We start from the raw sequence: 15,918 nt of genomic DNA, 5'->3' as shown, positions 1-15,918 counted from the left end.
GTTTGTTTCACTTTTATACAGATGTGCGATTGTGTGGTATGTTCCCGACCGTTCCAATCAAACGCTGATTCGGCGGACCACACCTGATGAAACAATTAGTGAAACACTTCGAGGCTTCGTTTGGTCATAGTCACGTGACATGGGTGTTTCGAATCACGCTTCGGATCAGTGTTTCGACAGATCTGCGCTTCGGGATCTCGCAAAGCTTCGGAACGACTGTTTCGCTTCAGCCATCCTTAGCTTCGAACCATGGTTTCGAAACAAATGGTTCGCAAAGGTTTCGAAGCTTCATGAAGCAGCGCTTCAAAAGCGGCCATCACTAGAGACAGTGGAGGCGCGCTCCCGCGGTGCGCTGCTAAACATGGCTGCTCTCAGTAAGTCCATACCTCACAGCTGCTATGAGATAGGACACACATGGAGTTCCTCATGTACGACCTCCACCCTGCAGGTGACAGCCGGTGCTCTGGAGGTCTCCTTCAAGATATATGCACCTCTGTATCTGGTGAGTCGGGGCAAGGGCGCAGTTAGCCGGGCATCTAAACCAGAGTCCTGCGGGACGGAAAGTTGTTAAGAAATAAACACAAAGACTTCGGTCTCTGCCCGTCATGTTCTATATTTAACAGCATTCAAGGAGGAAAAATGTCGTTAAACTGGTGACAAGGTCAGATAAGCGACAGAGAGCTGCTGAATCAGAGATCAAATTGTCAGAAATTTTTTTTTGTGGATCTTTGTGCAATACTTAGGCACTTTAGCTTTTTGTTTCGTTCTTTTGCATAATGTTGTGAATTAAAATTTTGCGAGTCGCATTGAATTTGATGATCAACGGCCTAGTTTGTATATTACATGTGCAGTCATTCTCATTAAACCAAAACTGTTTACCTTCACCAAAGCTTGTTTGGTGGCGGATTTAGGTTAAGATTTTTTCCAGACTTAAATTGGCTCACATTAAAACTGACCAATAGTTATGTCTGATTCGTGAACAAATAGGATCTTTTCAATGAACCGTTCATAAATCGGTCTGAGCGAATTGCCCCTCATTAAACTGGTCATCATTAGTTACGTTTGTTTGTTTTCTGAATTAACTGTTAATGTAAGGCTGAACATTTTTTATATTGATATGTTTGATATTATAAATGTTACATTTTTTTCTTTTAGACATAACCTATTCATAATGATCAAAGCTGAACCGACCAGTGATCTAAGAGTAGACATTTTGAGATAAACATTTGAATGACTGGTGTGAAGTTATTTTTTATAGCATAAGTTTTAAACCAGTTCTGTTCAAAATAACCAAATTTTTTTTAAGGACACAAGAATGAGCCCTTAAATGGATACTCCACCCTAACATAAAAATTTTGTCATTAATCACTTACCCCCATGTTGTTCCAAACCCATAAAAGCTTTGTTCATCTTTGGAACACAATTCATGATATTTTGGATGAAAACCTGGAGGCTTGAGACTGTCCCATAGACTGCCGAGTAAATAACAGTGTCAGTCTATGGGATAGAGCTGTAATCGGGCCATAAAAGTTAGGCCCGACAGGACCCGAGCCCGACAAGTACATTTTGATTGACAGCTTTCTAAAAGCCCGAACCTGTTTACAGTCCGACATTATTCATTATACATGTTTTAACATAATTTATTCATAACTCGCAAACCGGAGCGCAAGCCCGAGCCCGGCCTGAGGCCGTGTAAGATGATATAAATTAAGCCCGAACCCGACTGAACCCGTCGGGTCCCATCAGGTCCTGTCGGGTTTGGGCAAAGATCTTCAGCTCTACTATGGGACAGTCTCAAGCCTCCAGGTTTTCATCCAAAATATCTTAAATTGTGTTCCGAAGACGAAAGGAGCTTTTACGGGTTTGAAACGACATGGGGGTCGGTGAATAATGACAAAATTTTTATTTTGGGATGGACTAACCCTTTAAGGTTAATTCCACTTTACCTCAGGTTGTTGGCTAAATTCCAAATTAGTAAATATATTCATCACAGAATGTTAACTTTTATTTCCTTGACTGTGATGACTTGGTATAACTGACTTTCAGTTTTTAAAGACTGGACAGAGGGATCATCATTGCGTCAACTTTGGATGCATTATTATCTTCCATTGCAAAACTGCAGTTAATGGCGCAACACCTGAGCTGAAGGGGTTGCAGAGTTCACATTCAATTCAGTTTCGCAAAAACTATGGCTCAGTATCAATAGACAGTAGGTCAGTGGTATTCGGGTGACAAACCACAGAGCATCAGCATATTGCCTAAAGAAACCAATGTGTTACATGAGTTACAGCCAATGTCTTTGCTTAAAATAGAGCACTTAAAGAAAAAAAATTCACAAATGGATTTCCTTGAATAACAGAACAATTCTCTAACATGCACATGAATTATTTTTTTACTGTGTTGTAGATAGCAGCAATTTTAAGAAGGAGGAAAAAGGATTATTACAAGAAAAGACTGCTTCCTGAGATCCTGCAATCTACATCTTTCCTGACCGCAAATGGAGGCCTCTACATTGCATTTTTCTGCATTCTCCGGTAGTCTTTACAAAATTCTGCTAACAAAGAATTCTTGGAAATGTTTGCTGTCCCACGTGTGTGACTGTTCGAACACGAGCAACCTTTGAATCCCTGTCCTTATCAGCCCTTTATAGTCTACGCACGTATCCATACAAATAGGATTGGAAAGACCTTTGACACATTAAATAAATTATGTTCTGAGATTTATGACTGGCATTCTGCATGACTGGACAACTCACTTGATTTGCGAATTAACTATTTTAATCCCTTCTAAATGATACAAATATTCAACCATGATATTGTCCTCAGCTGGAAGCATATCCAGTCCATTAGCTTATGATTATTAATGACCAGCTATTCTTTCCATTGTTGCCTCTCTCTTTCCTCTGTTAATCAGGAAGCTGTTGGGACGTTTCTACTCCTGGTCAGCCGGCTTTGGGGCAGCACTGCCGGCCTCATACATCGCCATACTAATAGAGCGGAAAAGCAGGTTAGCCCTGACATCTCCTCACAGATTTCCTTTGGTCTCGGTTTTATACAAATTTTATACAAATTATCCAAAGTTTAAACCAAATATACACTGAACTAGCATATGTAAATGCACTGATGGAAAAGAGTAAAGGCCCATTCAAACCAAGAATGACAACTAGAACAATAACTACATCAGTTTAGTAAAAATGTAAAAGTGATGCCGCAAAACTTCAATTAGTAGTTCTTATGTTTTGTCTGTTTTCTCATTCAGGAGAGGACTCCTAACAATTTACATGGCGAACCTGGTAAGACGATTCAGCATTGCTTCTTTTCAATTCCGCTGCATTATGTCTTGACAGTTCTTTCATAGTTGCATGACCATTTCCTGGCAGTAGTCAACATCACATCTGCTATCTGTCACTTCTGTTACTTATTCTCGGAAGCAGTGATCCAAATTGTCTGTTTCAATGAAACCTCTGCTGATTTTCATCTTAAAGGGATAGGTCACTCAAAAAAGAAAATTTGATGTTTATCTGTTTACCCCCATGTTGTAGGTGACTTTGTTTCGTCAGTAGAGCACAAACAGAGATTTTTACCACAAACCGTTGCAGACTGTCAGTCTTATAATTGATGTGAATATAACACCCCCCCCCCCCTCCCCCCAAAAAAACAATTTAAACCCTGCGGCTCGTGGCGATACACTGATGTGTAAAGACACAAAACAATCGGTCTGTGCAAGTAACTGACCAGTATTTATATTGATTTTTACCTCTTTGATTCACGCAATGTCCGATTCTCACCCAATTCTCCTGAGCGCGTTGTCAAGCAGACTCGTGAAGCTTCTTTTTGCTTTATGGTATATTGCAGACTTATAAGTGCATTACCAATGGTCAATGGTACACTTGAGAGATAGGTGGCGGTAATGCACTTATAAGTCTGCAATACACCATAAAGCAAGAAGAAGGTAATCAAAGGTAAAAAACTATATAAATACTGTTCAGTTTCTTGCACGCATTAAACGTTTTTTGTCTTTACACATCAATGTATCGTCACGAGCTGCAGGGTTAAATTATTATTTTTTTATTGTATGTTTTAGCCATGATTCTGTAATGAATGAGGTGGATCAGACACATGAGTATTTGTTATACTTAACAAATAGTGGACAATAACCCTCCCCAACATACAAAACATGCCAGAGAGAACCATGCCATGTAAGGTATCTATCCGCTGCATTTTTAATGGTCAAAATGCTCATTTATATTAAATGTTGATACCTATGGATGGTATTCGTGTAACCAGAATATTTAATAGTTTCTTCATCAACATCCAATCAAAGACCATAGGCAAGACATATAAAGATTGTTTGTTTATATCTGGAGTCCCTACTCATGCAGATTTTTGCTACATGCTCTGAGTAGTATTGTACAGTAAAGTTGTTTTCCTTAAACAGGAAAGTAGTGTTCTTAGAATTGACAGACAGTTGACCCTGAGAGGTTAAGTAAATACTTACAGTGGATCTAAATATATATATAATTAATCATAACTAGTTATGATTGATTATTCATATTTCCCTTTTTAGCTGATTCGCTACAATTCCCATCCACTTACATTTATAAGACTGATAGACTGCAACGGTTTTAAAAATCTTGGTTTGCATTCTACTGAAGAAACAAAGTCACCTACATCTTGGATGCCCTGGGGGTAGTGATGCACCGAAATGAAAATTCTGCACCGAAACCGAAAATTTAGGATGCACTTGGCCGAAAACCGAAACTGAAGCCGAAAATGGCTTCTTTTAAAAAAACGTGTATATATATTGCTTGGATTTAATGGATCTGAATTGAAAAATCACAATATAATAATCAAACTTTTATTAACAGTTACATAACAAAACATAAAATATTTTTTACAATAAATATAAATAATAATTATTATTCAAGTTTTATGTTCCATCAAATAAAATAGTTTTTTAAAAATAAAAAATAAAGAGATTTTTGCAGAACAAATGTTACATATTGCAACTTTGGTGTCCTCTCTTATAGGGCTGTCACTTTTGTGAAAAAAAAAATCCTGTTCGATTTTTGAGACAGGCAAAGTGTTCATTGAATCGTTAGTAAATTGCCTATATTTGGCGTTGATCCGTTTTTCAACGCCAAATATAGGCAAATCCACTGACAACTAAACAGGCATTAGGGCGAACGTAAAGAGGGCGCTTGAGACGCGCACAAGTCAGCAATGTGGACTGCCATAACATCAATGAAAAACATTACTGAAGGCTACATTGATATTATTCACTAATAGGCTCTGTGTGTGTGTGTGTGTGTGTGTGTGTGTCAGAACCTGCAGTTGCTGTGTGACGCGCGTTCGCTGCGAGCGTATAGTGACGAGCTGGACGCGCTCCGAGAGAAGGCCGTTAAAATCGATTCCCTGTTTTCGTTTTCGAAACTTGTGTTGGTTGGTCTGATCGATTGTGCAGCTTTTGTGACAAGCTTTTTTTGATTGTGACAGCCCTTTGACATGCTTAATCTTTGATAGGCAGACGCGTGATAACAGCTCGACCGTGAGTGAAACATAAGCGCTTGCTCACGGATGGGAGGGGCGGGTGACATTCATTTTCGGTTTACGTTTTCGGCTGTTTTTTTTATTTCGGCCCGAAACCGATAATGCCATTTCGGCCGAAAATTTCCGGCGGCCTAAATTTCGGTGCTCCCCTACCTGGGGGTAAGCAGATAAACTTCAAATTTTCATTTTTGGGTGAACTATCCCTTCAAGTGCTCTGTGTCATTTCCAGGCAACAGAGACCATTTTCCGGATGGCTGTCACAAGGGGTCTTGTTAAGCCTATGAAACACGGAGAGGTATGTTACATTTCATGATACCGGTCAGAGGTTTGGGGTTAGTACGTTTTTTTTTTTGAAAGAAATTACAGTTGCTGGAAAGTCAGCTTTGCCATCACAAATAAATAGCTTTTTTTTTTTTTTTTTTTGTAATTTCAATTGTAATAATAGTTCACAACATTACTGTTGTACTGTATTTAAAAAAAAAAAATAAATGCAGACTTCTTGAGCAGGAGGCAAAAAACCCCCCACAAAAAACAAATCATACTCACCCCAAGCAAGCAATAGTGCAAATAGACCTTATTATATCATGCACTGAGATCATTTAGTGCTATTGATGCAACACCACTTTACATACTTGTAAAAGCTTTATTACTGTGAACTAACCTTGACCTGATCATAAAGTTTCACGTGATGTCTCGGTCTCATCATTTTCCCAGGTGCTTCTGTTCTGCTTGACCTCATCTATCTACATGTTTTTTTTCAGGTGAGTTGGTCAGATTACTGCCACTCAGTCCTAGCCAAGCCCTAGTTATCTTATTTCTTTAACACATCATCTCATTAGTAGAGGCTCCTCCAAGACTCACTGAGGTCCTCCAGGATCATGATTTTGATGGACAGGCACAAATAAAAACATAGTCTTTCAATTACAAACATTGACCGTTTTAACTTTCTAACTTCTGGTTTTATATTCAGATGTAAAGATGGACTGAATGGCTTTGCATTCTCTGCCTTAAAGTAAGTTTATTTATTGATTTACATGACTTTACGTAGTTCTTAAATTCCCAAGGATTTGCCACTAATCTGAAGGCCCTAGGAAACACTCTGTTAAGAGCATAACCAACTCATGTCAGACTGTTAAAGGAGATTATGTGTCTGGCTGTGGCAGATTTATAGTTGGCAAGGAGGAGATCCCGACACACTCTTGTCTGGCTGAGCATGTGTACGGACCGGGTTCGGAGAGAGATGTGCAGCCACCAGATGAGAGACCAGAGCACACGCCTGCCTCCAGGGGCAGCTGCATCCGAGCATTGACACGCAAACTCCTCGACTCTATGTGAGTGAGAGAAATGCACACAGCAAGCATACATTTCAAACATGATTACAAGACACTGGTCTTTTTGACAGAAAATGTAATTATCTCCAATATAACCAGAAAATTCTTATAGAATTATCCATGAAAACTTACAGTTAAGGTAAACTGTATTGTGTATATATTTTTTTCTGGACATAATTATTTAAAGAATTTTAAAGTCTCTTTAATTCTTGAAAATACAAGGGAAAAAGTTAGCTTACAAAATAATTTAAGGCTTTCTAAGTAAAGATTTTCTAAGAAAATAATTAATTGTAACTATCAGTTTTATTAATAATATTAAATGTTTGAGATCAATTTTGTTTTATGGACTACAGTAAAAAATAAAATGTAAAACCAAATCTCCATATATATTTGTGAGGAAATGACATACCAAACTACACAACACTTACTCAGAAGTTAAAGTTTAGGCTTATAGGATTTTTTAAAACATGTTTTTAAAAGTGACAACCATAATATTGTAAAGTTTATTAAAGTTTGACCTTTTTTTCTGTTTTATTATATTTGGAATGCAATGTATCTATATGATGCAAAGCTGAATTTTCAGCATCATCGATCCAGTCTTCAGTGTCACATGATCCTTCAGAAATAATACTAATATTCTCTCTAAAAAAGGCACTTATTATCAGTGTTAAAAACACTTAATATATTTCTTGTGGAAACAGTGACACTTTTTCTTATTCTTTTTTTTTAGGATTCTTTGAATGGTGTTAAAAAAACATCATTTATGTTTTTATTATAAAAGCATTCATTTCTCTTCTTTCTTTTTTTTTAATTGTGACAAATTATTATACAACAATAGTGGGTAAAATCGTGTTTTACCTTGCATTTGAAACTTGAGTTAATATTCGTTACATCAGCTTTATTTTCATGCATGAATGTTCCCCTGCCTCATAACATATTTTGTGTTTGCATTAATTTTGTGTGTGTGTGTGTGGTACCCTTTAGATGCAAACATGGACCCAGGCATAGATGTTGCAAACACTATCAAGACAACTGCATCTCCTACTGTGTTAAAGTAAGCGTCTGAGACCTCCTAACCTGCCGTCTTTCAAACCACTCATGTTTGTTCTGAGCGTTTGTGTTTGAATGGGAGAGAGAGTATGTGAATGCATAAACGTGTTGTGTTTATCTGGGTTAAAAGCTCTGTCGATAAAGCAGTGCCCTTTGCTCATGACATGAAGTTGCGAGATGTTTTCTGAAGAGCAGCTTCTGAGATGCTTTGTGTTTTTGAAGGGCTTCATCCGAATGTTCAGCGTGGGTTACCTCATTCAGTGCTGTTTGAAGGTTCCATCAGCATTCAGACAGGCCTTTACCAAACCCTCTCGACTGCTCTGGCTGCTCTACAACAAAGAGAACTTCCAGCTAGGAGCTTTCTTGGGATCTTTTGTCAGTATATACAAGGTACTTCATCTCCACTAAGATCCAGTGCTGTTTTTTTTTCTCCGAGACAGCACGTTTCTCTGCAGGTTTTAGGGGGTTTTATTTTCTTTACCTCTCTCACTAACTTTTTTTCAGTTGTGAATTTTCTCTCGCTCTAACTCACTTCTGTTTTATGAAAGGGCACAAGCTGTTTACTGAGATGGATGCGTAACCTGGACGACGAACTCCATGCTCTCATAGCAGGTAAAGAGTGTTTTGAACCCTTTTCCCTTTGCACGGCCATTAGAGGTTCTCATCTCTCCCTTTTTTCCATCTATCTTTTCAGGTTTTCTTGCTGGCACCTCAATGTTCTTTTACAAGAGCACCACCATCTCCATGTACCTCTTTTCTAAACTAGTGGAGGTAGCAATTCTCTGGCTTTTTAGTGATTTTAAAGGAGTAGGTTTTGCTTCTCAATGATTTCTCTGGTGTCTCAGAGAATTGTGAAATAGACCAAATTTAAAGGGTTCTTCAAAAATGAAAATTCTTTAATCAACACTTTTCGTATTTTGAAAACCATTTGAATTTCATCCAGCTACTCTTCATGCAATATCATAACACCTGTGAAAATGCAAAATTGAAAAAAATGCATTTACTTACATGGAAAAACATAGAAATTTGTGTTTATATTAAAATGTATAAACCGGTTTAATATTTGTGTATGTGTGTGTGTATGTATATGTGTGTGTGTGTGTGTGTGTGTGTATATATATATATATATATATATATATATATATATATATTCATTTTTGTGGTCTGTAATTTACTATAAAAACCTTATATATTCAAAATGATTCTTAAACATTCTAACATTCTAAACAAATAACTTCTATATGGGTTGCAATATAAAAAGGCGTATACATAATATATGTGTATCTATTTTATCTTCTATCTTTTTAGACATTGTATTTCAAAGGGATCGAGGCAGGCAAGTTTCCGTACTTCCCTGAGGCCGACACAGTAATCTATGCCATCTCCACTGCCATCTGTTTTCAAGCGGTAAGTTTAAGATGTTTTTAAAATCTACCTAACTAAAAGCACCTTCTGCGTAACCAAGGACACTTTAACACCAAGGGAAAATATAAAGCACATTAAAATGCAGAAGCTGTTTGTGCCCGTGTGACTTATTGATGACTCAGTCATGAACTGAATGAGAATCGCACCGTGTATTTTTCAATTAACGAAACACTGCACCTTTAAAAGCCGAACAAATTAAGTTTGTCAGGTTTTAAATTATGGGGAATAGCTTTTCTGTGTAAACATGATAGAAACATGCCTATAGTTAAATGTGTTTGTTTAACATGTCCTGGGTGGATCTTTTCAGGCGGTTATGGAAGTGCAAAATCTGAGACCATCGTACTGGAAGTTTCTACTGCGGTTGACAAAGGGCAGGTGTGTATTAGTGGAAACTCTGATCAACAAGTCTCATTATGCACGTGAATTCTTGAACGCATCAAGTTATGGATTTCTCTGGCCAGGTTTGCTCTGATGAACAGAAAAGTGCTCGACGTTTTTGGGACCGAGGCTTCCAAAAAGTTCGGTGACTTCACACCTAAACTTGACCCCAGATACATGCTGTGCCCCATTGATATGGACGTGCAGCTGGGCTGACAGGCCCTTGTCTATCTGTGAGATGTCTTCCCATAAACCAACAATGGCATGAAGGCACGGAAAGCTCTTGCACTCAATCTCTCTCTCATACATTCTCTCGCCCTGGCGCTCTATGTCAATTAAATGTGAAGTGAAAGTGTGAAGCCAGTTATATGTTTGTTGATGTGGATCTGACACATTTTGCAATGTAATTACCGCAGGAAAGATGTGACCTTTTGTGTACGCTCTATATCAGCATCGGCTTGTCTGAAGATGATTTGAAGTTGGTTGCTTGTCGGATTTTCAAGGACAGAATGACAGAGCAGGAATGTATTCATGCCAACTCAGCAATTCCTGGACTGCTTGGGATCTGACCTGTGACCTCTGTTTCACAGTCTGCAGCGTTAACTAATCAGCTTTGAGACTATAAATATTAAACTATGTAATTTTTCTTTTTTTAAATCCAGGTAGGAAAGTACAGAGACATTTGTTTACAGAAGGTGATGCTGGATTATTTTTGGCCATTGTCATTTCATATCCTACCAAAAACGATCAAATCAGTAATGAACTGTCTGCCATAGTCAGTATATGCAGGTTAAGCCATGTAAAAAGACTTTACTGACATCAGGGTTGTGTATGATCTCTTCTATGTCTTTAGTGTACAAAAATGAATATATTGAGGCCTTCTCAAGTACAGGTTTTATGCAAAGTTATTAGTACAGAACTAAACATTTATTACCCACCTTTTATTGCAGATTTAATAGTCACAGATATTGTTTCGGGAGAGAAAAGCAGATTAAAACTCATCCTATGGACTTTCTTCGATGTTTGTATAAAAGCAAAAGCTTTATATTAAACAAATTCTGACAGAATAAGCTTTTAAGAATGTTTTATTTAATTACATCTCATGTTATGACAATTTTTTAAATTTATACATTATTATTATTATTAATTCTTATAACTAAACTTTTTATAAGGGCATTTTCTTGCATATAGATGCCCCTCCTAAATGCTGTTTTGAATTGTTAGTTGACAGATGCACTCACTTTAGACGAGTGATAGATTGCAAAAGTAACTGATTCGTGTAAACGTCCACTGGAGGGCGATGTTATACTGCGTTTAAATCGCAGGTCATCCACTATTTCAGTCCATCAATGCTCTTAATAGTTTACAAACATTAATAAGGTTGTTTATTTCCTCTAGCACACATGCATTTGACTGCATTTGGATGTTTAATACCGAATATTTGTTTATTTGCATACAAAAATAATTTAATGTAATTTTATGGTGTCTTAATGTACGGCCTTAAAGGACAATACTGTGTAATTTTCCATCGAGGAGAGGCTTTTCTCATTGTTGCCCTTTGTATTCATTTCACATGACCCTAACGCAGCACAAACTGTCTGCGAAATAGTTACAAATGGTTTTGTCTCGTCCTCTCACTTTCTCATTGTCTTCGTCTACAGAGAAGCTTCTGTGCGAAATGTTTCTCAGACTTCACTTTTCTGTCCAGTCTCCGTCCCTCTGAGAGAGCCAGTCAGTGTGATAGAGACTCTTGTGTAGTCCTGAGAGAGGATCTGCTCATGCCTGCGCACAAGGGAGCGAACAATGATTCATTCGAACTGGCAGAGAAGTGAAAACTCAGAGCCGCCCAAAAAATATTCTTGACCTCTAAAGTACATTTATTCGTTTGCCAGACTTTTATCCAAAAGTGCAACTCGCAGGGCTTAAAGAGCACATTTTATAAGTATGTGTTTTTGGAATCGAACCAGTGACCTTGACATTGCTGACGTCATGCGTATCAACTGAGTTAGATACAGAAATAAAATTGCATTCTTTTAGAAATTAATAACATTTCCAACTCGGTTCTAATGATGGAAAGGTAGTATAATTAAATGTGAGATGCTTTTAAGACTGTCCTTACTGCATCTCCAAGGAGAAATATTTTTTTGATATCGAATGATGATCTAACCCAAAAACTGCTGTTGTGGACAGAACTATACATCTGAAGACAGGTATCCATATCCGTTTTTTTTTTTAAGTTAAAGGCATAATTACAACTTTTAATTGATATAGTCAATTTGGGAATTGTAAACGATTAGAATTATACGTAAATAATAGGCCTATATTAAAATATGAGTTTGCAGAATTAGCGAGAAATGTTTCTTGTAATGTCACATTCAGTTATGTTATAGCCTACCTGAATTATAAACCGGTATTTTCAATTCAAAACGGCGAAATATGACAAACACTTCCAGCAATTTCCATCACATGATATTAGCCTACTGCTGGTCGTTTTATATTTCTATCATAAAACAGTCAAATATTAGCTAGTTTCATCTTCGCCCGCGTCGCGCTGGATTCATATAGCGAAAACTAAAACCAATTCGATTGGTTGAGCACTTGCCTAAACATTTAACTTTTAAAACGTTTTATCATCCTAACAACAAACAGAGCAGCGTACATATAAAATATAATAAGCAAGCAATTTGCCCATTTCTAGTTATTGGAAGGGACCCATCCCCCTCAGTGTCAATTGTGGACTAATTTCATCTGATGGTAGAACCGTCTTTAATTGTGCCAGTATTTTTACAATGACCTTCAGCTTATATCACGTGGTAAATGTAGCAAACTTTCTCCTGATCCACGTCCTTCATGCTGAGATTTCCCACAGGGCCTTTAAAAATACCCGGTTGATCTAGAAGTTTCAGTGAGCACTTTTCAGGTGCTGGCCAATCAATCATGTTCAGCTGTCTCCATGGCAACTGAATCTCATCAAACAGTGCGAAGTACCTCCGAGGATGAGAGTGTGAATATGTGCGGCCAGAGTGTGTGGTATTTATTGAAAATCATCTCCATACTGTACGCGCAGCATCCGAGGACTTCTCTAAATGTGCAGAAGCTGCGACGTTTCACCTTACACGGTTACTAGGAGTGCGGCAAACTCTCTTTGTCTCAGTTCCTGCGTTGCCTCTCTTCTTCACACTTGCCTGGGATCTGATCCAGATGAATCGAACCCAGGTGCAATGTCAAGCTGTCATGTTTGTTAGAAACCGGCGAGAGGAGTGTGTGTGTGTGTGTGTGTGTGTGTGGTTGGCCTCAGATGCACACCTAATCATGGCATGTCCTTTCTTGCCTCTGCCTCCAGGTTGTCAGGATCCATGGCAGAATGAGGCCACACAAACGCTCTGATCAAAGTGATGCAGTTATGTCTGCTTGCTGTTGTATTGATGTCGGTGTAGTCGTCTTGTGTTGGATTGATTTGGCTTGAGAATATTTCACCAGCTATTACCATGGCAGAACACCGTATTGAGTGGTCTGGCTGACTTGCAGGGGTTTTACTATATGGACCGCCACACAAAATCTATAATACAATCTAATCTACTTAAGCCTATTTTAACACATTTATTATATGAGACGCGAGATGTTAATGAGTCTGGCTGGTATCGAGTGAGGAATACTCCAGGCAGACTGTTGAGAAGATTAATACTACTCACCACGTTCATTAACTCATAATCCCTTCCTCATCTAAAGTCTGTTTTGTGAAAAGTAATGGGACATTTTGCATTGCAGCTTATTTGATTTTTAAATCAAACACCCCGAGGAAAGCCAATGTTATTATACAGTGGCCCCTAGAAGTATTTGGATATTAATATGCATGTAAAATATTGTATATTAATGTATATTAAATAACCAAAGAAAAGAAAAGAATTCTGGCTCAAGCAAAAAAAAAAAAAGTATATAGAGAATACAGTTTACTATTAAGATAACATACTGTATGGACACTTTCACGCGGTTAGACAGTTCTTCCTTCCTTCATTGAACTTCCTGCAATTGCGAATATATATCTCACAGTTCAGACTTTTCGTCTCAGAATCGCGAGTTTAGCTATATCTTGCAATTCTGAGAAAATTTGTGTGGAAAAAAAAGTCTCTCAACTGTGAGATACATACTCAGAATTGCTAGATATAAATACAGGACTGTATGAATTAATTGTGAATTTAAGTCGCAATTACATTTTTCAGTTTGCTATCCAGTTGCAGAAACATGCTTCCATATGTTATTTTTAACCCTGAACTCTGGTTGCTTTTAATGTTACAATTATGCTCTTGATTTGATTTTTTTGTTGTTTGAGTGAATGACGTATATTTGTAGACCATCTTCAAGTTTAAAACACTTTTAGCTTTTAGTTTTAGTATCTATTATGAAACTGTGCAGACTTTATGAGAAAAATATTGTAAACAAATCAAAAGCTAAATGCTTTTAATTACTGCTCAATACATCACTATTAAATATTCGATCAGCCCTCTGTAGCTCGTTCATCTCAGAGACTTCCAAATTCATTCTTTCTCTCTTTTAATTACACTCTTTTTCTATTAGACATGTCTGGAGGGCAAGGCCCAAGAGTGCCAAACAGAACAGAACGGGACACATGATGTCCTCTCTCATTCACTGGTGTTCTGTCTAATTACAGGAAAGAGCTGATTACTACACCTCTGCTCTATATGCACAATCCACTAAACCTAAACTGCAGATGGCTCTTATTTCTCTCATAACCGTTTGGATGCAGACTGAATGTCTTCTGATCCCTCATCGACCTAAACAGAGTTAAACATTACACATTACCGCTGTATGGACCTCATAAACCTGCAACACAACCATAAAATCTAGGACAGAATGTCACCCCCACTGACTTTGTCTGGTGCCATGGAGTGGATGAAGAGGCCAAGGCAGACAGGAATGAGCTTATTGGAGCCAGTGAGTCACTAGTGCAGCCAATATAGGGCATTATCTCTGGCCATGACACTGTCCTTGTGTTTTGTGGAAAAAGCTTCTCTTTTCTTGTCTGACTGTAGTCTCACTGTCTTGGGTTCAAAATCCTGGGCTCTAGGCTGGTTTTGCTGCAGCACCTGGATTTTACACTGGACATTAAAAGGTGGCAACTGAGTACAAAAATAGTTTATCTCACAAAGGTTAACAAAAACATCCCTTTTAAATCAAACATTTTGTTCATTTATATGAGTCCAGAAATATGAGTCTTTTAATTAACCATGCATTATGTAAAAACAAAGCAAAAGCTGTCATAACCTGTGCAAATCGATGGGATATTTGTTGATGTGGTTTTTTTGGGGTAAAAAATGTAAATATGATTATATATAAAATAATTAAAATAAAACGCTAAAAATATATATTTTATTTTATTTTATTTTATTTTAATTAATTAATAATTTTTTTCCAGAACACATCAGTGGTCCTCCAGGCAGTGTTATTCTATTATTATTAGCGCTATGGTATTTATTAAATATTTAAAATTGGCTTTTTTTTTTTTTTTTTTTTCATATTTATTTATTTTTAGTAATTTTATAGAATTGTTTATTTTTTTGGTCAGTTTTAAAGCTTTATTTCAGTTTTAATTCTGTTTTCAACATATTCATTATTTATTTTAAATATTTATTTAGTTGCTTATTGTCGAAAAAGTTGTTACACTTTATATTATATTATATTATATTATATTATATTATATTAATATTATATTAATGAAAATTCAATTTTAATTAACAAAAACAACAATGGCACCAGGTTAATGTAATTTTATTCTTTCCTCTTCCAGTTTACATAGCAATTTCAGTTTTATTTATTTATTATTTTTTTACAACAGACATTCTTCCCTTAATTTAGTACTACATGCAGAGCAGACTGGCCTCAGCGCTGTTGTAATTCTCAACCGGGAGCCTACATTGGACAGATGTGCTCTCTGAGCTCTGACGGCGTGTGCAGGCATACTGTACGGTCTGCACCTCATTTAACATGAATCTATATTCTATATTGAGCATTGGCTGCTCTTGATTGACTTTAGTCCGTTGAGAGTCCACTCTGGGGTCTATTTCAAATGTCCCACTTATTGAAGGAAGGAGGTGTGCTAGTCTTGCCTAAAGGAAATGACAGACCTGTCGTTTGAGCAGAATGGCAGACAATAGAGATCCCTGATC

At 37.3% G+C, this 15,918-nt stretch overlaps 1 protein-coding gene across 1 annotated transcript; it reads left to right on the top strand.

Annotated features, from left to right (window-relative positions):
* The first annotated feature begins 286 nt into the window (after positions 1–286).
* On the top strand, positions 287–9,977 carry tmem135 (transmembrane protein 135). The gene is made up of 15 exons (XM_059539248.1): positions 287–502; positions 2,407–2,534; positions 2,914–3,006; positions 3,259–3,292; positions 5,779–5,844; positions 6,264–6,310; positions 6,520–6,561; positions 6,713–6,880; positions 7,865–7,934; positions 8,153–8,320; positions 8,479–8,542; positions 8,625–8,701; positions 9,239–9,337; positions 9,663–9,730; positions 9,817–9,977. The coding sequence occupies exons 1-15, from the start codon at positions 362–364 to the stop codon at positions 9,947–9,949; spliced, it is 1,398 nt and encodes a 465-aa protein (XP_059395231.1). The 5' UTR covers positions 287–361; the 3' UTR covers positions 9,950–9,977.
* The last annotated feature ends 5,941 nt before the right edge of the window (positions 9,978–15,918 follow it).

Source organism: Carassius carassius, chromosome 45 (assembly GCF_963082965.1).
Source record: "Carassius carassius chromosome 45, fCarCar2.1, whole genome shotgun sequence".
NCBI classification, from domain to species: Eukaryota; Metazoa; Chordata; class Actinopteri; order Cypriniformes; family Cyprinidae; genus Carassius; species Carassius carassius.
The sequence above is the reverse complement of the archived record's forward strand: the minus strand, read 5'-3'. Positions and strand labels throughout refer to the sequence as shown.

Coding starts and splice junctions, on each gene's coding strand:
- tmem135 (XM_059539248.1), top strand. CDS start 362: ATGGCTGCTCTCAGTAAGTCCATACCTCACAGCTGCTATGAGATAGGA. Junction 3,007..3,258: donor CTAATAGAGCGGAAAAGCAG/GTTAGCCCTGAC, acceptor TTTCTCATTCAG/GAGAGGACTCCTAACAATTT. Junction 8,702..9,238: donor TCTTTTCTAAACTAGTGGAG/GTAGCAATTCTC, acceptor CTATCTTTTTAG/ACATTGTATTTCAAAGGGAT.